This window comes from Symphalangus syndactylus, chromosome 9 (genome assembly GCF_028878055.3).
Source record: "Symphalangus syndactylus isolate Jambi chromosome 9, NHGRI_mSymSyn1-v2.1_pri, whole genome shotgun sequence".
Lineage (NCBI taxonomy): Eukaryota > Metazoa > Chordata > Mammalia > Primates > Hylobatidae > Symphalangus > Symphalangus syndactylus.
This window is the reverse complement of record NC_072431.2, coordinates 74773691-74797536: the sequence shown is the minus strand read 5'-3', so window position 1 is coordinate 74797536 and position 23846 is coordinate 74773691. Positions and strand designations below refer to the sequence as shown.

The following is a 23846-nucleotide window of genomic DNA, read 5'->3' as shown; positions in this document are numbered from 1 at the left end:
ATCTTGTAAGCATTACTAGAGAGTTAACAATTTAGCAGGCCAGGATTATCCACCCCAAGTGAATACTTAACACTGTGGTCACAAGTGCTGACATATGAATACAATGGAGAAATTTTACTCCCTGAGATGGAAGGCCTGTTTTGCAAAAACTTCAAGTGGTTTTCATCTATTTTTTAATTTTTTTGTAGTGATGGGGGTCTCATTATGTTGGGCTCAGGAACTCAAGATCAGCCTTACAGTGTAGCAAGACTCATCTCTACAAAAAATGCAAAAATTAGATAGATGTCGTAGCTCATGCCTGCTGTCTCAGCTACTCAGGAGGCTGAGGCAGGAGGATGGCTTGAGCCCAGGAGGATGAGACTGCAGTGAGCTGTAATTACACCACTGCACTCCAGCCTGGGCAACAGAGTGAGACCCTGTCTCCACAGAAAAACAAAAACAAAATCCCAAAACTGATAGTCTCTATACTTCTCCTTCATTCTCTTCTCTCTCCCTCTCTCCTTTTACTTCTTCCTTCCTTTCTTTTTGTTGATTCATCTTATTATTGAACATCTATGATGTCCCAGAAAGAAACTGTAAGTATACATTTAATAAGAAATACATTTATAGAGCAGGGCATGGTGGCTCACACCTGTAACCCCAGGATTTTGGGAGGCCGAAGTGGGCGGATCATGAAGTCATGAGTTCGAGACCAGCCTGGCCAACATAGTGAAACCTCGTTTCTACTAAAAATACAAAAATTAGCCAGATGTGGTGGTGCACTCCTGTAATCCCAGCTACTCGGGAGGCTGAGGCAGGAGAATCGCTTGAACCCGGGAGGCGGAGGTTGTGGTGAGCTGAGATCACGCCACTTCACTCCAGCCTGGGCAACAGAGCGAGACTTCACCTCAAAAAAAAAAAAAAATACATTTGTAGGCCAGGATGGTGGGCTCATGTCTATAATCCCAGCACTTTGGGATGCCAAGGCAAGCAGATCACATGAGGCCTGGAGTTCAAGACCAGCTTGGCCAACATGGTGAAACCCCATCTCTACTAAAAATACAAAAATTAGCTGTGCTTGGTGGCGCACTCCTGTAATCTCAGCTACTCGGGAGGCTGAGGCAGGAGAATTGCTTGAACCCGGGAGGTGGAGGTTGCAGTGAGCCGAGATCCTGCCACTGCACTCCAGCCTGGGTGACAGAGTGACACCCTGTCTCAAAAGATTAAAAAAAAATAAAAATTTGTAGTGAATTCTTATAACTTTATATTGCGTCAGCAACCTTTTGAAATTTAAGTTGGACTTTCTACTACCAGAAGCAGGGCTCAGTCATTCTTTTTTTTTTTTTTTTTTTTTTTTTTTGAGACAAGGTGTCGCTCTGTTGCCCAGGCTGGAGTGCAGTGGTGTGATCTTGGTTCATTGCAACCTCCTCCTCCCGGGTTCAAGCAATTCTTCTGCCTCAGCCTCCCGAGTAGCTGGGATTACAGGCATGCACCACCATGCCCGGCTAATTTTTGTATTTTTAGTAGAGATGGGGTTTCACCATGTTGCCCAGGCTGGTCTTGAACTCCTGACCTCAGGTGATCTGCCTGCCTCAGCCTCCCAAAGTGCTGAGAGTACAGGCGTGAGCCACCACAGCGCCAGGCCAACTAGTCACCCTTGACACTGTTTCCGGTTCTACTCCCCAGACCCCCCCAGTTCCTCAGTGTGGTGGATCCAGAAGTCTGCCTTACACAACTGCCCCCTGGTGGCCACCTTCCGGTGGGACAGTTCCATGCAGCCTGTTCAGCAGGCCCCGCTGACCCTCAGACCCCACATGGACTGTGCAGATATGCTGCAGTGACCACCATTCAGTCACTGCAAGACCTCCTGGAACTCGTGACTGCTTGCTTTATTTTTTGTTTTTTTGAGACAGGGTGTGTCTCTGTTGCCCAGGCTGGGGTGCAGTGGTGCAATCTCAGTGTACTGCAGCCTCGATCTCCCAGGCTCAAGTGATCCTCCTACCTCAGCCTCCCAAGTAGCTGGGACTACAGGCGCCCACCACCACGCCCAGCTAATTTTTGTATTTTTAGTGGAGACAGGGGTTTCACCATGCTGGCCAGGCTAGTTTCAAACTCCTGACCTCAGGTGATCCATCTGTCTTCGCCTCCCAAAGTGCTGGGATTGGCGGCGTGAGTCACCTCCCAAAGTGCTGGGATTGGCGGCGTGAGTCACCTTGCCCGGCCACTTGCTTGCTTTAAACCCACCAGTTAAAATCCCCACATGAAACCTGCTTGGGTGATGCCCAGGACCCCGCTAAAGGCACTGGCCCCCAAGTCTCTTTCTGACCTCCTGTGTATGACCTCCAGGAGTGCTGTGTATCCCCAGGACCTTTAAGTGATAAACTGTTTTTTTGTTTGTTCATTTTGTTTTGTTTTTTGACAGGCTCTCGCTTTGTCACCCAGGCTGGAGTACAGTGACACGAACACAGCCCACTGCAGCCTTGACGTTCCAGGCTCAAGTGATCCTCTTGCCTCAGCCTCTCAGGTAGCTGGGACCACAGACACAGACCATCACACCTGGCTAATTTTTAAATTTTTTGTAGACACAGGGTCTACAGAAATTGCCCAGGCTGGTCTCCAACTCCTGTACTCAAGCGATTCTCCTGCCTCGGCCTCCCAAAATGCTGGGACAGGCATCAGCCACTGTGCCTGGCCAAGTGATGAACTATTTCCATCTTGCGCCTCTCCTAATCATTGGAGGGGTGCTGTCCATCTTAAAGGCCCTACATTAAAGCAATGGGCGGCCAAGCGCAGTGGCTAATGCCTGTAATCTCAACACTTTGGGAGGCCCAGGTAGGAAGATTGCTTGAGCCCAGGAGTTTGAGACCAGTTTGGGCAACATAATGAAACCCTGTGTCTACAGAAAATTTAAAAATTAGCCAGGCATGATGCATGCACTGTAGTCTCAGCTACTCAAGAGGCTGAGGTGGGAGGGTCACTTGAGCCTAGGAGGTCAAGGCTGCAGTGAGCTGAGGTCACGCCATTGCACTCCAGCCTGAGTAACAAAGCAAGACTCTGTCTCAAAAACAAAACAAAACAACTACTTGATTATCAGCAGAAGCTTGTCAGGTAAGCATCCAAAGAAAGAGAATAAATAAATATATATATATTGTTTTAGTCACCTAGAAATACAAGCCATTCTAAAGATTTTACTTATAGAACACTAAAAGGGCGGGAAAGTAACTGATTATCTTGTGGTATGGGCTGTCCCAGAGGGAGGCTACTGCCATGAGACACTGAGTTAAAAATCTTCCTCCTCTTTTCCTTTTTTTTCTTTTTTTTTGAGATGAAATCGCACTCTGTCCCCCAAGCTGGAGTGTAGTGGCATGATCTCAGCTAAGTGCAACCTCTGCCTCCCAGGTTCAAGCGATTCTCTTGCCTCAGCCTCCCAAGTGGCTAGGATTACAGGTGCATGTCACCACACCCAGCTAATTTTTGTAGTTTTAGTAGAGACAGGGTTTTGCTTTGTTGGCCTGGCTGGTCTCGACTTCCTGACCTCAGGTGATCCGCCCTCTTTGGCCTCCCAAAGTTCTGGGATTACAGGCGTGAGCCACTGCGCCTGACCTATATTAACACATTTTTGATGTGGCTCCCATCCTAAGGGTTAAGAGGCCAGGCTGAGGGCACGCACTCTCCTAGGCCTCACTAATCACAGATTGTGCTGCAGCCTCGACCTCCTGAGCTCAAACGATCCTCCCACCTCAGTCTCCTGAGTAGCTGGGGCCACAGGTGTGTACCACCACACTGGCAAATTTTTCGATTTTTTTTTTTTGTAGAGACAGGATCTTGCTATGTTGCCCAAGCTGGTCTGGAACTTCTGGACTCAAGAGATCCTCCTGAGTTGGCCTTCCAAAAGTGCCGGGATTATAGGTGTCAACCACTGTGCCCAATCATGCTTGCTTTAAATCCACTAGTTAAAACTCCCCATAGGGAAATCTGTTTGAGCAATGCTCTGTACCCCACTAAAGGCACTGGCCCATGCGTCTCTTTTTCTCCCCGTCTGTGCTCCCTGACCCCATGTGTGTGACCTCCAGGCATGGTGTTTACCCCCAGGACCTGTAAGTAATAAAATCTTTATTTCCATCTTGGGTCTCTCCTAATCACTGGAGGGGTGCTCTCCATCCTAAAGATCCCAAACTAAAGCAAAATTATAATGTGGAACTGCAAAAAGGGTCTTTCACAGGCAGCTGTGAAAATAAAAGATGGTTCTATCAAGGGCTAGTTTGGAGGAGAGCAAAGTGGTTCTAGAAAGGCTTTTAACAAGTGGTAAGGGCTGGGTGCAGTGTCTCACACTTGCAGTCTCAGTGCTTTGGGAGGCTGAGGTGGGAGGATTGCTTGAACCCAGGAATTTGAGACTAGCCTGGGCAATACAGTGAGACGCCATCTCTACAAAATAACAGTAATAATTTTAAAAAGCCAGGCATAGTGGCACACCTGTAGTCCTAGCTCTTTGGGAGACTGAGGTGGTAGGATTGCTTGAGCCCAGGAGTTTAGGGTTACAGTGAGCTGTGGTTGCACCACTGCACTCCAGCCTGGGCGACAGAATGAGACTCTGTCTCCAAAGAACAAAAAAGGTGGTAGGGATGCTGATAGTATGGCCCACTTGCTTTTTGAAACAGACTTAAAAACCTCACGTGTGATAATAAAAAATGAGTTGGCTTTTGGCCGGGCGCGGTGGCTCAAGCCTGTAATCCCAGCACTTTGGGAGGCCGAGGCGGGCGGATCACGAGGTCAGGAGATCGAGACCATCCTGGCTAACACGGTGAAACCCCGTCTCTACTAAAAATACAAAAAATTAGCCGGGCGTGTTGGCGGGCGCCTGTAGTCCCAGCTACTCGGGAGGCTGAGGCAGGAGAATGGCGTGAACCCGGGAGGCAGAGCTTGCAGTGAGCCGAGATTGCGCCACTGCACTCCAGCCTGGGAGACAGAGAAAGACTCCGTCTCAAAAAAAAAAAAAAAAAAAAAAGAAAAATGAGTTGGCTTTTTTTATTTTTTTTTTTTTTTTATTTTTTTGAGACGGAGTCTCGCTCTGTCTGTCACCCAGGCTGGAGTGCAGTGGCGCAATCTCGGCTCACTGCAAGCTCCGCCTCCCGGGTTCACGCCATTCTCCTGCCTCAGCCTCTCCGAGTAGCTGGGACTACAGGCGCCCGCCACCACGCCCGGCTAATTTTTTTGTATTTTTAGTAGAGACGGGGTTTCACCGTGGTCTCGATCTCCTGACCTCGTGATCCGCCCGCCTCAGCCTCCCAAAGTGCTGGGATTACAAGCGTGAGCCACCGCGCCCGGCGAGTTGGCTTTTATAAGTAATATTCCTCAGACTTATACCCAATAAACGGAAAATGAGTTTGGAAGTTTTGAATACTGCCAATGAAAAGTAATAGTGTGGCCAAGCACAGTGGCTCACGCCTGTAATCCCAGCACTTCAGAAGGCCCAGATGGGTAACTTGAGCCCAGGAGTTCGAGACCAGCCTGGGCAACATGACAAACCCTGTCTCTACAAAAAAATACAGAAATTATCTGAGCGTGGTGGTGCACACCTGTGGTCCCAGCTATTCGGGAAGCTGAGGTGGGAGGATGGCTTCAGCCTGGGAGGTGGAGACTGCAGTGACCCAAGATCGTGCCACTGCACTCCAGCCTGGCGACAGAGCCAGACCCTGTCTCGAAAAAGAAAAAAAAAAAAAGAAAGAAAATTAATAGTGGGACAAAATTATGATTCATTGTGCTATAGAAATTCAGTAAAATGACTTGTCAAACTGAGCAGGAATTGCTAAAATAAAGTGATAATTTCATAATATAGCTCAAGAATACAATGCCCTTATCAGAGGTCACTAGTGACCATCATGTTGCTAAATTCATGAATTTTGTTTTTTCCTAGACGGAGTCTTGCTCTGTCACCCAGGCTGGAATGCAACCTCCACCTCCCAAGTTCAAGTGATTGTCCTGCCTCAGCCTCCCCAGCAGCTGGGATTACAGGCGCATGCCACCATGCCAAGCTAATTTTTGTATTATTTGTAGAGATGAGGTTTCACCATGTTGGCCAGGCTGGTCTCGAACTCCTGACCTCAGGTGACCCGCCCACCTTAGCCTTCCAGAGTGCTGGGATTAAAGGCGTGAGCCACCACACCCAACTATGATCAGTCTGGGGGCCTCATCTGGCCCAGCCTCTTGGCAGCATTTGACAGAGGTGATCTCTGACGGACTTTCTTCACTTGGCTCTCATGACGCCTCACTTGCTTGAGTGTCTGCTGAGTTCCCTGGTGGTTTCTTAGTCTCTTTTGCAGGTTCCTCCTCACCTTGATCCTCTCCTCTGACTACAGTCACTCCCTTGGTGAGCTCCTCTAGTTTCACTTTTTTTGAGATGGGGTCTCGCTCTGTCACCCAGGCTGAAGTGCAGTGGTGCGATCTCAGCTCACTGCAACCTCCACCTCCTGGGTTCAAGCGATTCTCCTTCCTCAGCCTCCTAAGAAGCTGGGATTACAGGTGCCCACCCCCATGCCCAGCTAATTTCTGTATTTTTAGTAGAGACAGGGTTTCACCATGTTGGCCAGGCTCATCTCGAACTCCTGACCTCAGATGATGCTCCTGCCTCGGCCTCCCAAAGTGCTGGGATTACAGGCGGGAGCCACTGTGCCCAGCCTTATTATTTTTTTTGAGATGGAATCTCGTTCTGTCACCCAGGCTGGAATGCAGTGGCGTGATCTCGGCTCACTGCAACCTCTGCCTCCCGGATTCATGCACTTCTTCTGCCTCAACCTCCCAAGTAGTTGGGATTAGAGGCATGTGCCACCATGCCCAGCTAATTTTTTTGTACTTTTAGTAGAGACGAGGTTTCACCATATTGGCCAGGCTGGTCTCGAACTCCTGACCTTGTGATCCACCCACCTTGACCTCCCAAAGTGCTGGGATTACAGGCATGAGCCACTGTCCCCGGCCTATTATTATTATTTTTGAGACAGGGTCTAGCTCTGTTGCCCAGGCTATAGTGCAGTGGCACGATCACAGCTCATTACAGTCTCGACCTCCTGGGCTCAAGCAATCCTCCTGCCTCAGCCTCCTGAGTAGCTGGGACTACAGGCACATGCTACCATGCCCAGCTAATTTTTCGATTTTTTGTAGAGATGAGGTTTCATTCATGTTGCCCAGACTGGTCTCAAACTCCTGCGCTCAAGGGATCCTCTGGCCTCGGCCTCCCAAAGTGTTGGAATTACCAGTGTGAGCCATTGGGCCTGGCCACTAGGGTCTTTCCAATGGCCTCCATCACTCAAGGCATCCAGCCCTGTGACCTCTGAGCTCACGTCCCACCACGCTCTCCCTCATGTCTGCTTCTGCCACTGGCTTCTGCTGCCCTCAGCACATACCAGGCATGACCTTGCCCAGGGCCTTGTAATTTGTTCCTATGGAGGGATTTTCCCCAGAAGCCAGCTGACTTCCTCACTTCCTTCAATCCTTTGTGACAAGCTATTTTGCAAGAGTGACAGGGTCATTCACAGCACATGTCTGTCATTCTCAGAATTAAAAAAAAAAATCCAAACGTGGTATGTGAAAATTAAGAGTATTTTATTGACTTTTCTATGTTCCTTGAGAAAATCATTCACATGTAAAAGTTTGACATTTGATATGAGATTTATTCACACTTTACACATACATTCTTGATTGTGGGGCAGACATAATTGTTCATTTCAACAGGACTTTCACATGGTAACAGTCACAAAATTGGCACACTATATTAAAAAACGAAATCAAACAGCTAGACAAAAAGTATGCAGCTTTATGCCAATTTAAATCTCAACATGCACCACCCCTCATCCATGATCTCAGAATTAATCTGCTGTGAGCTTATTAAAATATTAGCCAGATGTGTCTGAGGTCACAAATGATCGTTTACAAAATAAAACCTCTTTTCCTAGTGCTACTTGTTTTGTTATAGAAAAATATCACAAATAAAAATTAGTGCTATTCAAGGTGTTCATTTCAAAATCACATATGATACACAAGTTTCAAGCCATTGTTTTTGTGTCTCACATTGAAACATCACGATACATGATATAAAACTGATTTACTGATTAAATGTACCTTGCCCAGCTTGGAAAACCCATTGTCTACTATGTGGACTGCTTACAAATGACAGTAAGTTAAAACATTTTCAGTTACTGGGTACACTTGTAATTTGTTCCTCCTCAGAAACTACTCAGAAAAACTGCTTGAGAAACATGACAAAATTTGTATTTCTTCCTGATAAAGAAATTTGTCTAAAAATCTGTAATTATAAAACAGATTTGTTTTTTGTTTTCTTTAGTAAAGAAATGGCTAATTTTTTTTTGTGGCTGGAATCTTATTTTCAAGATGATTCAGAATTCAATGTGGACCCCTTCTGGAGGGTGGGGAGAAGTGGCTGTTATAAGGTATACTGGACAACACGGGGGTGTTTCAAAGAGGACGACAGGGCACTGTCACAATCAGTCCAACTGTAATTCTTTCCTTTCTTGTGATTATGTAAATTTTAAAGAAAAGAGGTTTCTCACAAGCTATATACAGCAGCTTAAACCTCAGTGTTTCTTTTTTACTTGATATACAATTAAAATTAATTTATGACAAATACTTCTCACAGAAATGTATGTAGGCACATAGAAACGCTACAGCTTTACTGAAGGGGCGAGGTCTTCAGTGGGATCATGATTCTGGATTCCATTTCCTGAATAAGTGGAACTGAAAGCAGGATCAGGGTTACTGAACTTGTTATTTTCTAAACACATTATGGTAAATGACACTAACAGACAGATTGCCAACAATGCTCACAGATGTGCTGCTTGAAAACAAGAGAATATCATAACATACAGGACTAACCTCAAGGGCAGAAATATACAAGCGGACCCTGTATCAGCTGGCATCCTACAGGATGCTATTAAAATTACACCAGATCAGCTGGGTGCAGTGGCTCACACCTGTAATCCCAGCACTTTGGCTGAGGCAGGTGGATCACGAGGTCAGGAAATCGAGACCATCCTGGCCAACAGGGTGAAACCTGTCTCTACTAAAAACATAAAACTTAGCTGGGTGTGGTGGCGACTGCCTGTAATCCTAGCTACTCAGGAGACTGAGGCAGGAGAATTGCTTGAACCCAGGAGGTGGAGGTTGCAGTGAGCCGAGATCGCGTCATTGCACTCCAGCCTGGCGACAGAACACGACTCTGTCTCAAAAAAAAAAAAAAACAGCAGATCCTACCTGGATATTTGTTTTATTTGTGGGAGGTAGGGAAAGTCCATATCGTGAGGAGAAATGGTGATTTCTCAAACGTTCTTTGAGTAAGCAGCAAAATCAAATACAATTATATAACATGTAATTATATGTTATATAATCTCTTGAACTGAAAGACAAGGTAACACCTACTTTCTAGGACAAATTACTCTTTTATTTTCTTGGTAGTACAGGGGCTGAGATATACTTTTTTTTTTTTTTGAGACGGATTCTTGCTCTGTCACCCAGACTGGAGTGCAGTGGCGCAATCTCCACCTTCCAGGTTCAAGCGATTCTCCTGACTCAGCCTCTCAAATGGAGACAGGTTTCATCATGTTCGTCAGGCTGGTCTCGAACTCCCGACCTCACGTGATCTGCCCGCCTCGGCCTCCCAAGGTGCTGGGATTACAGGTGTGAGACACTGAGCCCGGCCTGAAATATACTTGCCATGCAACATGGCTGGTACTGATTCCCTCTACCAACGCCACTGGGTTACACTCAGCCAACTGTTTTCTTATAAACATCAAGCAAACAGGGTTTCATAATATACCTATGTATGTGCACATGCATGTATTATGCACCCATGTATACATACTGTACATACAGGAAGTTTAATTTATCCAATTTCAAAATCACTCTAATTGATAAGTACTACGTTCTGATTTGGGATACTAACAATTTTGATGGAAAAGGAAAGCTTAGAAAAAAATTTTATTTGTGTAATAAGTTTTCAGAGAATATAGAAATCTACAAAAAAAGGTAGTGATATAAAATTTACAACATCCAAGGGTCTGAAAACTGTGACAGATGATATACACATTTGAAAGCATGGATATTCTGCTTTATTGAAAAAAGTCATGTATTAGAGAAAAATTGACTATTTCCTTTCCCCCTCCAACCTGATAACTCACTATCCTAGCAACATACTATTACAAAAGCCACCTATTCGTGTCAGGGTGAAAGAACATGATTGAAACAGTAAGACAAAAAGCGTATTTCATGGCTGTTAAGAGATTACCTGTGTAATATACCAATTCCTCCCAGCCATGTTTGTGCCATGCTGCATTCCGTATGTCTTCCCTGGTCTGAAGATCCCTGTAAGCTTAAAAATAACCACACAGAGAAGTAAGACTTAAAACATATACCCTGCATTCCACCCATACATCTGTTAAGGTCTTGCTTCACCTGGGCATCTAGTTTTCTCAGGGACTACTTCAGGTGTGTAATATACTGGGCTGGGGAAATTCTGAGCAAAAATTATATTAGGCCATGTGGGAAAAGCAAACTTTCAGTCTTTTTTTTTTTTTTTTGTCTGAGACAAGGTCACTCTGTCAACCAGGCTGGAGTGCAGTGGCACGATGATGGTTCACCGCAGCCTTGACCTCCTAGGCTCAAGTGATCCTCCCACCTCAGCCTGCTGAATAGCTGGCACTACAGGAATGCACTACCACATTGGCTAATTTTTCTTTTTGTGCCCAGTCAGATGTCAAACTCCTGGGCTCAAATCATCAAAACGCCTCAGTCTCCCAAAGTGCTAGAATTACAGGGGTGAGCCACCACACTTGGCCCATTCTTTTTTTTTTTTTTTTTTTGAAACGGAGTCTTGCTGTCGCCCAGGCTGGAGTGCAGTGGCACGATCTCAGCTCACTGCAAGCTCCGCCTCCCGGGGTTCACGCCATTCTCCTGCCTCAGCCTCCCGCGTAGCTGGGACTACAGGCGCCCGCCACCTCGCCCGGCTAATTTTTTTTGTATTTTTAGTAGAGACGGGGTTTCACCATGTCAGCCAGGATGGTCTTGATCTCCTGACCTCGTGATCCGCCCGCCTTGCCCTCCCAAAGTGCTGGGATTACAGGCGTGAGCCATCGCACCCGGCCTGGCCCATTCTTAAGTTAAAAAAAGTATTTATTTGTTTGTTTGCTCGTTTGAGATGGGGTCTCACTATGTTGCCCAGGCTGGTCTCAAACACCTGGACTCAAGTGATCCTCCCGACTCAGCCTCCAAAACTGCTGGGATTCGAGGCATGAGCCACCACATCCAGCCACAATTCCCTCTTAAGCTTTACAATCTAGTGAATCTAAGATATACCTTTATAAACCAAGTGAAATTCTCCAATAACATATTAAATTCATGACCAGAAACTGTGAGACCACAGATAAGCAATGTCAGATCAATTTTACTCAACATTTATCTTGCACTACACTGATCTGGGCAGGGAGTGTGTTCCATGCAGTGAAGCCCCAGGATATGAGGCAGGCGAGGTCAGCTGTGGAGAGTGCCGTGGCCCATACAAGGACACGGTGTATCGGGGAGCAGGGCAAGCAATGGGAGAGCTGCGGGAAAGGTGCAAGCTGACCAGGTGGGTGTTGAAGTTGAAAAGGACATCACTGACATAGGAATGGGAAGAAAGGCGCTTCAGGTGGGGGGGATCACCTGTGTCATGGTACAATTCACAGGTATCTCATCCAGATGCCTTGGTTTCTTTTTTTTTTTTTTTTGAGACGGAGTCTCGCTCTGTTGCCCAAGCTGGAGTGCAGTGGCGCGATCTCAGCTCACTGCAACCTCCGCCTCTTGAGTTCAATCGATTCTTCTGCCTCAGCCACTTGTGTACCTGGGATTACAGGCATGTGCCACCATGCCTAATTTTCTGTATTGTTAGTAGAGATGAGGTTTCACCATGTTGGCCAGGCTGGTCTCTTAACTCCTGACCTCAGGTGATCCACCTACCTCGGCCTCCCAAAGTGCTGGGATTACAGGCGTGAGCCACTGTGCCCAGCCAATATCTTCTTGTTTACATTTTTTTTTTGAGACAGGGTCTTGCTCTATTGCCCAGACTGGAGTGCAGTGGCACAGTCATAGCTCACTGCAGCCTCAAACTCCCAGCCTCAAGCAATCCTCTTCATCTTGCTGTTGCTCTGTGAAGCCTTGAGTCCTCCCCACAGGGCAGAGACAAGAGGTCTGCCCTGTGCTCCCCACAGCCTCTGTGAGAGCTCCGCCATTCACACTCTGGTGCCTGCCTGTTTGCAATTCCAGGATCCTGCACCTGGGAGGCCCTCTCCGGGCAGCTACAGGTGCTGATGTGAACGGAGCATGCACCTGGTTTGACCTCTGCCCAACAGCCAAAGGGATGGAAAATTCCTCCATCCAATCTGGCCCTTCTAGCTCCTGTGCTTATTCATAGACGGGGATGCCTGGGAGGGTTGCACACCATATACAGCTACAACGGTAATAACCAGCACCACAAAAGGCTCTGGGGCTCAGGAGGAGCGACGATGTTCACTAGTGGGGAGGGGTGACATGTGGAGCAGGCCTGGAAAAATACCAAAGATGGTGCCAAACAAAAATGTGTGGGGATGGAAACGGTGAGGGGGTCCATGTCCTGAGACAGTGGAACCACGTCTATAAAGGCAGGCAGTGAGTATGTGCAGGAAGCTGCTGCTCTGGATAAAATGCAGGCCTGCCTCTGCCGAGGAAGTAAGAAGTCATCTACGAATACAAAGAGAGGCTGGGACCACTCTGTGGAAGACACTCTGACTTCCCTGGTCACCTTCTTCCATGGCTGCTTGCTTCACCCCTTATTCCTTTCCTCATCATCCCCACTCACTTTCAGCTCACTAATGCCATCAATCTATGGACTTTCACTGTTGGCCTCGCTAGTTCCAGACAGCCCCATACGGACTGTCCCTCTGTGACGTCTGGATTTGCTGTAGGGGTTTAGGTTATTGACTCAAGATGTGCTCTACTGCCCAGTACAACTTAGTAATGAACTCTCAAATCCCAGTAACTTGAAAAGGGAAAAACAGATACCCCAAAGATGGTGCACCATATACAGCTGCCCGATCTGCGAGAAGAATCCTCCGACGGCTTCGTTACCATCCTGTCTGAAGCGGATTGCGCGAGCCCTGTAAAAGTGAGGTGATGTTTGTTTAAGACACTGAATTAGATACACTAACAAGAATTGGTAGACTAAATCACCATACTCAGGGCAGGCTGTTTAAAATGAAGACTAATTTTTTATCAAATTGGTGTTATCTAACGCAAATCAAAAGTTATTTTATTTACTTTATTACTATTTGAGACGGAGTCTCATTCTGTCACCCAGGCTGGAGTGCAGTGACACAATCTCAGCTCACTGCAATCTCCACCTCCTGGGTTCAAGTGATTCTCTTGCCTCAGCCTCCCAAGTAGCTGGGATTACAGGTACCCATCACCACACCCAGCTAATTTTTGTATTTTTAGTAGAGATGGGGTTTCACCATGTTGGCCAGGCTGGTCTCGAACTCCTGACCTGAGGTTATCTGCCCACCTCAGCCTCCCAAAGTGCTGGGATTACAGGCGTGAGACATCGCACCTGGACTATTTTATCTTTGAGACAGAGTCTCGCTCTGTTACCCAGGCTGGAGTGCAGTGGTGGGATCTCAGCTCTCTGCAACCTCTACCTCTCGGGTTCAAGTCATCCTCCTGCCTCAACCTCCTGAGTAGCTGGGATTACAGGCACCCACCACCATGCTCGGCTAATTTTTGTATTTTTAGTAGAGACAAGATTTCCCTATGTTGGCCAGGCTTGTCTCAAACTCCTGACCTCAAGTAATCCACCCACCTCAGCCTCCCAAAGTGCTGGGATTACAGGCGTGAGCCACCACACCTGGTCTAAAAGTCATTTTAATGTGTATGAAATGTAAGCATACTTTTCTGTAGCTATACTAATTTTTGTGAGAAAACGTACAGTATTTAATAATTATTAAAAATAAAAACAGCAACCTGAGGATGTATATATAGTTGCACTGGTGATTCTTTAAGTCTAGAAATGGCAGAGGATGGGACCCGTCAACTTAAAAAGCATTGCTTCTCCAGAACACCCTCAGAGGGGAAGCGAGGCAAACCTGGAACTAGAGCACCCAAGGTCCTACAGGGCACTGTACCCAAGGGAGACAGGGACCACCCCTGGGGCAGAGCGTTAAAATACAGGTGAAGGAAGCACACCTTCAAAGCAGCTGATGATTCTGAAATCCTGAGAAATACCCCTGCTCTCTGAACTAGGGACTCTGCAACTTCTTGGATGCCACAGGGAGGAACCATGGGAATGAAGCTTTTTGGTGGTACGGCCTCGGTAGTGTGGGCAAAGCTGCCTCTTGCTTTTTTTTTTTCCTTTCTTACCAGAGCAAACCATTCAGAAAATGAGTACCAAAGGCATTCATTATGTACTAAATATGGAGGAAAGTACTAATATACATTGTGCCTCTGTGGACAACATCACATTATGATCAGTTAAAAATTGGCACTTGGCTTAAAACTTTCCTTTTTAAGAATTTCCCACTGCAAAAGGTATCAGCTCTTTAATTTTTTTTGAAACAGAGTCTTCCTCTGTCTCCCAGGCTGGAGTGCAATGGTGCGGTCTCAGCTCACTGCAAGCTCCATCTCCTGGGTTCAAGCTATTCTCGTGCCTCAGCCTCCTGAGTAGTTGGGGTTATGGGTACATGACACCACGCTCGGCTTTTTTTTTTTTTTAGATAGAGTCTCGCTGTTGCCCAGGCTGGAGGGCAGTGGTGCGATCTTGGCTCACTGCAACCTCCACCTTCTGGGTTCAAGCGATTCTCCTGCCTCAACCTCCTGAGTAGCTAGGATTACAGGCGCCCACCACGTCTGGCTAATTTTTTGTATTTTTGGTAGGCATGAGGTTTCGCAATGTTGGCCAGGCTGGTCTCGATCTACCCCACCACGGCCTCCCGAAGTGCTGGGATTATAGGCATGAGCCACCAGGCCAGCCTACAGCCCTTTATTTTTTTTAGATGGAGTCTTACTCTGCCACCCAGGAGTGCAGCGGCGGGATCTCGGCTCACTGCAACCTCTGCCTCCCAGGTTCAAGCTATTCTCCTGCCTCAGCTTCCTGTGTAGCTGGGATTACAGCTGTGAACCACCATGCCCGGCTAATTTTTGTATTTTTAGTAGAGACGGGATTTCACCACATTGGCCAGGCTGGTCTTGAACTCCTGACCTCAAATGATCTGTCCACCCAGCCTCCCTAAGTGCTGGGATTACAGGTGTGAGCCACTGCATCTGGCTCAGAGCCCTTTAATTTAAACACCTTTCATACTTGCACCAGACACTTAAAAAAATATATTTAGTGATGCATCTGAATTCCTAAAAATGTTTTAAAATGTGCCTATTTTTTCAAAAGCAGTCTTCTAGAATCAAAGGTGAAAAGGAATGGGCTTCAAATGATATAGGGAGGTCACCAGAAGATGCATGGTTAAGGTCAATCAGATGACACACCATGCGTTACCCAGTAAATCCATACCACACTGCCCAGGCTCTGGCCTGAAGTCTCAGTCACATCAGGGTCCCACAGGTGACAAGACTTGGGAAGACAGATTCATTCTAATTCATTCAAAAGAGCTGGCAGCATACAAACAAGGATAGCAACCTACTAATAATGACAGTGAAAGATGTCACTCTCAAGGCACAAGATGCTTGAGTTGGCTTGGCTGAGCATTCTCTTCCTGGAGGCAAACCTCATATATACTGAACGATAACATCTCAAAAGGGGGAAAAAAAATCCAAGTAAGAGTGATTTCCTGTGAGTGATGAAGCCAGTCTCCTTTTTTAAGACAGAGACTCACTCTGTCACCCAGGCTGGAGTACAGTGGCATGATCTTAGCTAACTGCAGCCTGGAACTCTTGGGCTCGAGGGAGCCTCCTGCCCTGGCCTCCTGAGTAGCTGGAACTACAGGCTTGCGCCACTAAGCACAGCCAATTTTTTATTTTTTATTATTTTTTTGTTGTTGTTGAGACGGGGCCTTGCTATGTTGCTTGGGCTGGTCTCGAGCTCCTGGGATCAAGCAATCCAATCTCCTTAAAATCACTCTATACCTCTGCTGTAATCCACCATGGGTTCAGTGCCATGATGGGAACCTTACCCAAGCGCTTGGGTTCCTTTATGGTGAAAAAGGGACTTCTTGCTATTGCCCCCCATGGAATATCCACAAGATGACATCTTTAATCTTTACATTGAGAATTAAGTGATCAGTATGTTCACAGAAATTATAAATCTGATTATTGAAATTAAGCAAATCACTTCAATGTGCATTCTAACTATTCAGAAGAAAAAAACCTGGCTTTCACTGATAGTGATAAATATTCCAGATTATTCATTTCATTCCGAATTTTTGTAATTTAGTTATGGTAGGCAAAGAAAACATACTTGCCTTAGCCTGGTAACAATCAGAAGCCTGTACAGACGAGGTGGTCACCATCTTAGTTACCTATGTGCCAAAATATAAATTGAATGCTAAACTGGCTTTATAATTTTTTTTTTTTGAGATAGAGTTTCACTCTTGTTGCCCAGGGTGGAGTACAATGGTGCAATCTTCGCTCGCCGCAACCTCTGCCTCTCTGGTTCAAGCAATTCTCCTGCCTCAGCCTTCCGAGTAGCTGGGATTACAGGCATGCGCCACCACACTCGGCTAATTTTTGTATTTTTAGTAGAGACAGGGTTTCTCCATGTTGGTCAGGCTGGTCTTGAACTTCTGACCTCAGGTGATCTGCCCATCTTGGCCTTCCAATGTGCTGGGATTACAGGTGTGAGCTACTGTGCCCAGCCAAATAATTTTTTAAATAACTGAAAAAATCCCAGTATGTCCCTGTGGATTTCACGGCGAGCGAGTCTTGATCAGTAATTTGCAAAAATTGAACTAGTGAGTGATCCTATTCTGTGAATAGTTACATGATTAACAACAATAGTCCAAAAACAAAATAACAAAAATTGTATATAATAGTAGCATACAACCAAATATGTATTTCTTAGTTTTCAAAGGAAAAGAAATTCTAACTTGCATTATTTAGCCTTTGATGATCTAAGGAGGAAAGGTTCATTAGAAATAAAGACTACAGAACTATCTGTTGGAGCCAGAAGGGATCTTAGAAATCATTTCATGCACAGCAGGAAATTTCATAACCGAAACTAGAGAAAAACGGGGGCCGAGCGTGGTGGCTCACACCTGTAATCCCAGCACTTTGGGATGCTGAGGCAGGCAGATCACTTGAAGTCAGGAGTTTGAGATCAGCCTGGCCAACAAGGCGAAACCCTGTCTCTACTAAAAATACAAAACATTAGCCAGGTGTGGCAGTGCACACCTATAATCCCAACTACTTGGGAGGCTGAGGCAGATGAATGGCTTGAACCCAGGAGGCAGAGAATGGAGTGAGCCGAGACTGCGCCACTGCACTCCAGCCTGGGCAACAGAGCAAGACTCCGTCTCAAAAAAAAAAAAAAGAAAAAGAAAAAGAAAAAGGAAAAGAAAAAGAAAAAAGATATTAAGTTGAAGTAAAAAAAAAAAAAAGGCAAAAAGGTACAAGTTCTCTTTTAAAGGTGAGAGCTGTCAAGTAACTCAAACCCAGAGCTTTTTCTCAGCACCATGTGGCCTCCCCCTTTGTGGGTAAATAGTTATGAAATGCCAGCTTAGGAAACAGAAATAGCAAGTTGCCAAAGAAAAGTAAGAGTTAACACAATTACTTCAAAGAAATAAACACAAACATCTCCCCCTAAAAACAAAAAACAGGCTGGGCGTGGTGGCTCACGCCTGTAATCCCAGCACTTTGGGAGGCTGAGGCAGGCGGATCATGAGGTCAGGAGACTGAGGCCATCCTGGCTAACACGGTGAAACCCCGTCTCTACTAAAAAATAAAAAAAAAATTAGCTGGGCGTGGTGGCGGGCGCCTGTAGTCCCAGCTACTTGGGAGGCTGAGGCAGGAGAATGGCGTGAACCTGGGAGGTGAAGCTTGCAGTGAGCCGAGTTCGCGCCACTGCACTCCAGCCTGGGCAACAGAGCGAGACTCTATCTCAAAAAAAAAAAAAAAAAAAAAAAAAAAAGCAACAAAAATTAAGGTACAGAAATATGTCAAGTTTCAAAGAAAAAATGCTCTAAATCTTTTGTTGAATTAGATATAGATGTATGCTTCAGATTTTAGGAAACTATCCCAATGTTTCAAAATTATATGTATATTCTGAGATGGAGTCTCACTGTCATTCAGGCTGGAGTGCGGTAGTGCCATTTTGGCTCACTGCAGCCTCCATCTCCTGAGTAGCTGGAACTACAGGTGCCCGCCACCACACCCAGCTATTTTTTTTTTTTTTTTTTTTTGTATTTTTAGTAGACAGGGTTTCACCATGTTGGCCAGGCTGTTCTCGAACTCCTGACCTCAAGTGATCTGTCTGCCTCAGCCTCCCAAAGTGCTGGGATTACAGGCGTGAGCCACCATTCCCAGGCAGTATTTTTAGCTTCCAAAGAAATCCCATAATGAAGAAAGTATGGAGACTGGTAAAAAGAAAACACCAACAATCTCACCATCACAGAACCCTGAATGTCACTAGTGTTTTTCTTCCCTTTTCCTGTCCCAGGCACTGACTTCAGCTAACCAATGGCCAATAATTTATTCTTGCATCCCTCTTAATTATTGAGGCTTTTCTGAGACAGGGTCTTGCTCCGTTGCCCAGGCTGGAGTGGAGTGGCATGATCATGGCTTGCTGCAGCCTCAACAGCAAGGGCTCAAGTGATCTTCCTGCTCAGCCTCCAGAGTAGCTGGGACTACAGGCAGGTGCACCACCGCATCTGGCTAATTTAGTATTTTTTGTAGAGATGAGGTTTCACCATGTTGCCAAGGCTGGTCTTGAACTCCTGGGCTCAGGGGATCCTCCCACTTCAGCAGCCCAAAGTGATGGGATTAGAGGTGTGCGCCACAGCACTCGGCCTATTGAGGCTTTGTATGTCTCTGTCTTTTCCCATATTAATAGTCAGGATTTCTAAAAACAGTACTAAATCATAATGGTGAAAGCTGGTATTTTGTTACAATTGTAATCAGCATGCTTCTTGTGTTTTGAATTTAAGGTAGCTGCTGGGAGGACATGGACAGCTTTATCATTGAAATCAGGGCTAGTAAACTGGCCCTCTGGCTAATCCCACCCTCTGTTGATGGGCATTTAGGTTGTTTCTACTTGTTGGCTATTATAAAACATGCTGCTATGGTCACTTATTTAAATGTTTACATGGATGTTTGCTTTCTAACTTGCATTATTTAGCCTCTGATGATCCAAGGAAAGAAAAGATTCTTGTATAAGAAACATTTATACACACATGTATAAGTGTTTATGTGGATGGTATCTTTTGGGTAGACACCCAGGAATGAAACTGCTGGGTCATATGTAATTTTTTTTTTCTTTTTTTTGAGATGGAGTCTTGCTCTGTTGCCTGGGCTGGAGTGCAGAGGCACGATCTTGGCTCACTGCAACCTCCACCTCCTGGGTTCAAGCGATTCTCCTGCCTCAGCCTCCTGAGTAGCTGGGATTATAGGTGCACACCACCACACCTGGCTAGGTTTTTGGTATTTATTTTTAGCACAGATGGGGTCTTGTCACGTTGGCCAGGCCAGTCTTGAATTCTTGACCTCAGGTGATCCGCCCTCTCAGCCTCGTTAAGTGCTGGGATTACCGGTGTGAACCACTGCATCTGGCCCACATGTAATTTCATGTTTACCATTTTGAGGGACCACTAGACTATTTCCAAAGTGGCTGCACCATTTTACATTGCAATATTGGAAGGGTCCACTTTCTCCTCACCTCACTAACACGTTATTATCTATCTAAGTTACAGCTGTCCCAGTGGGCAGGAACTGGTATCTCATTAGAGTTTCACTTTGCATTTCCATAATGACTAAGGAGGTTGAGGTGCTTTTCATAAGCTTATGGGCATTCATGTATTTTCTTTGGTGAAATGCCTATTCAAATCCTTTGCCCGTTAAAAAGTTGAAAAATTTATTTAAAAAAAATTTTTTTTTGATACAGGGTCTGTAGCCCAGGCTGAAGTGCAGTGGCACAATCTCAGCTCACTGCAACCTCTGCCTTCAGGTTCAAGTGATTTTCGTGTCTCAGCCTCCCAAGCAGCTGAGATTATAGGCATGTGCCACCACACCTGGTTAATTTTTGTATTTTTTGTAGAGATGGGGTTTCACCATGTTGCCCAGGCTGGTCTCAAACTCCTGATTTCAGGTGATCTGCCCACCTCAGCCTCCCAAAGCACCTGGCCTAAAAATTTTTTAAATGTATTTTTCATTGTGGTAAAAAACACATAACATTGAATTTACCATCTTACCCATTTTTATGTAGTGTCCAGTATATTTACACTGTTATGACACAGATCTCCAAAACATTTTCATTTTGTAAAACTGAAACTCTATATACTCACTAAACACCAATTCCATATTCCCTCTCTGCCCAGCTCCTGGCAACCACCTTTCCACTTACTGTTTCTATGATTTTGACGACACTGGATACTTCACATAATGAGAATGATACACTATTTGTCCTCTTATTTCACTTAGCATCATATCCTCCTCAAGGTTCACCATATTGCAGCATGCGACAGGACTTCCTTCTTTTTTGGGGGCAGGGGATGAAGTCTCGCTCTGTCGCCAGGCTGGAGTGCAGTGGCTCGATCTCAGCTCACTGCAACCTCCACCTCCCGGGTTCAAGTGATTCTCCTGCTTCAGCCTGCTGAGTAGCTGGGACTACAGGTGCACGCTACCACGCCCAGCTAATTTTTGTATTTTTAGTAGAGACGGGGTTTTGCCATGTTAGCCAGGCTGGTCTCAAACTCCTGAGCTGGGGTGATTAGCCTGCCTCGGCCTCCCAAAGTGCTGGGATTACAGGTGTGAGCCACCGCACCCAGCCCACAATTTCTTTATCCATTTATCTATTGATGGATATGTGGGTTGCTTCTACCTCTTGGCTACTGCAAATAAAGCTATGACAAACATGGGTATGCGAATCTTTTTTGAGATCTGCTTTGAATTCTGTTGGATATATACCCAAAAGTGGGACTGCTGAATCACACTGAATTCCATTTTCAATTTATTTATGTATTTATTTTTGTGAGACAGGGTCTCACTGGGAGTGCAGTGGCATGATCATGGCTCACCGCAGTCTCCACCTCCCCAGGCTCAAGCAATCCTCCCACCTCAGCCTCCTGAATAGCTAAGACTACAGGCATGTGCCACCATGCCTGGCAAGTTTTTTTTTTTTTTTTTTTGTAGAGACAGGGTTTCACCATGTTGCCCAGGCTGGTCACCAACTCCTAGCATCAAGCGATCCTCCTGCCTTGGCCTCCGAAAGTGCTAGGATTACAGGTGTGAGCCACCACACCCAGCTGCTGTCTTTTCAAGTTCTTTACCCATTTTTTAATTGAGTTATCTGCATTCTTGAGTTGTAAGAATTCTTTATATATTCTGAGTTCAATTTGCTTATCAGACATATGATTTGCAAATATTTTATTCCAGTATATGACTTGTCTTTTTAATTAAATTTTTTTTTTTTTTGGTATCACTGAGAGTAAGGCATTTTACAGCCTATAGTGCAATGGGGTGATCTTGGCTCACTACAACCTCTGTGTCCCAGGTTCAGGTGATTCTCCTGCCTCAGCCTCCTGAGTAGCTGGAACTACAGGTGCACACTGCCATACCTAGCTAATTTTTGTATTTTTAGTAGACACAGGGTTTCACCAAGTTGGTCAGGCTGGTCTCAATCTTCTGACCTCAAGTGATCTTCCCACCTTGGCCTCCCAAAGTGCTGGGATTACAGGTGTGAGCCACCATCCCCGCCCTAATTTTTTATTTTTTTGAGACAGGGTCTTATTCTCTCCCAGGCTGAATAGTAGCACAATCATGGCTCACTGCAGCCTCGACCTTTAAAGGCTCAGGTGATCCTCCCACCTCAGCCTCCCGAGGAGCTGGGACTACAAGTGGGTGCCACCATGCCCGGTTAATTTTTCTATTTTTTTTGTAGAGTCGGGGTTTCGTCATGTTGCCCAGGCTGGTCTCAAAGTCTCAAACGTCTTGGCTGAAGCAATCCTCCTCCTTCAGCCTCCCCAAAGTGCTGGAATTACAGGCATGAGCCATCATGCCCAGTCTTTATTTTTATTTTTATTTTATTTTTTTGAAAAGGAGTCTCGCTCTGTCACCTAGGCTGGAGCACAGTGGTGCGATCTCAGCTCACTGCAACCTCTGCCTCCTGGGTTCAAGCAATTCTCCTGCCTCAGCCTCCCAAGTAGCTGGGATTACAGCAGTGCACCGCCACACTCGGCTAATTTTTATATTTTTAGTAGAGATGGGGTTTCGCCATGTTAGTGAGGCTGGTCTCGAACTCCTAACTTCAGGTGATCTGTCCACCTCAGCCTCCCAATGTGCTGAGATTACAGGTGTGAGCCAACATGCCCGGACTATTTTTTTTTTTTTTTTTTTGAGACAGGGTCTCACTGTGTTGCCCAGGCTGGAGTGCAATGGTGCAATCTTGGCTCACTGCAAACTCCATCTTCTGGGCTTAAGCAATTCTCCTACTCAGCCTCCCAAATAGCTGGGACCTCAGGCATGTGGCATCACACCTGGCTAGTTTAATTTATTTATTTATTTTGGTAGAGGTGGGGGTGGGTCTTACTATGTTGCCCAGGCTGGTCTTGAACTCCTGGACTCGAGTGATTCTCCTGCCTTGGTTTCCCAAAGTGCTGGGATTACAGGCATGAGCCACACTGCCCCTGGCTAGTCTTTTGCACTTCTAAAGCCTGCTGGGACTCTGATAGGGATTCTGCTGAATCTACAGATCAACTTGTGGAAAAATTGTTATTTTTCTACTCAAACTAGCAAGGAAAAAAAAAAGAAACTATTATTGGCATGGTGTGTATATGTGACAAAAGTAATGTTTCAGAAAAGATGATATCCAAGAAGTATGTAAACTAACCTTATGCAATGTTGGTTTTGCTTTTTAAAAAAGGTGCTTATCTTTTAGAAATATATACAGTACTGAATATTTATGAATGAAACAGAATGCTGTCTGGGATTTAATTCCAAACAATCTGGGTTGAAAGAGTTAGGCCTAAACAAGATTGGCCGTGTGTTAATTACTGAAGCTAAGCGATGGATGTGGAAGGGGAGCCCCATTATTTTCTCTAGTTTTGTATGTTTGAAAAATCTCATAATAAAAACATCAAACGAAACATTAGTTTAGTGTCAAGTCATGGTACTATCCTCAGATTTTTTTCCCTAGAATTAACACTATGGCCTGATCTATTCACAAGACTTAAAAAGTCACCATTCAGTAATATACTCACCAGTAATTGCCCCATTCAATCATGGTTCCTGGCTGAAAACAGATTTAGATTTGGTTTGTTAGTTCTTCTGTGAAAAAAAAATACAGAAATAGCAAACAGCAGTAGAAAAAACACTAAGTGACAAAACTAACTTCAAAAAATCTTTTTCTTTTTTTTTTTTTTTTTGAGACAGAATCTTGCTCTGTCGCCCAGGCTGGAGTGCAGTGGCTCAATCTCAGCTCCTACAACCTCTGCCTCCTGGGTTCAAGCAATTCTCCTGCCTCAGCCTCCTGAGTAGCTGGGATTATAGGCGCCCGCCACCATGCCTGACTAATTTTTTATATTTTTAGTAAGAGATGGAGTTTCACCATGTTGGCCAGGCTGGTCTCAAACTCCTGACCTCAGGTCACCCACCTGCCTTGACTTCCCAAAAAGCTGGGATTACAGGCATGAGCCACAGCATCCAGC

At 45.6% G+C, this 23846-nt stretch overlaps 1 protein-coding gene across 2 annotated transcripts in view; it reads right to left on the bottom strand.

Moving 5' to 3' along the window:
- Positions 1-7554: 7554 nt before the first annotated feature.
- The window catches only part of NIPSNAP2 (nipsnap homolog 2), a 35949-nt gene continuing 19657 nt past the window's right edge, over positions 7555-23846 (bottom strand). For both annotated transcript variants that reach the window (XM_055293077.2, XM_055293078.2), the window contains 4 exons: positions 23400-23431; positions 13057-13151; positions 10271-10354; positions 7555-8724 (listed from right to left, as the gene is read on the bottom strand). In XM_055293077.2, the coding sequence (XP_055149052.1) occupies positions 8660-8724; positions 10271-10354; positions 13057-13151; positions 23400-23431 (276 nt within the window). In that variant the 3' untranslated portion in view covers positions 7555-8659. The remainder of the gene's footprint in view (positions 8725-10270; positions 10355-13056; positions 13152-23399; positions 23432-23846) is intronic.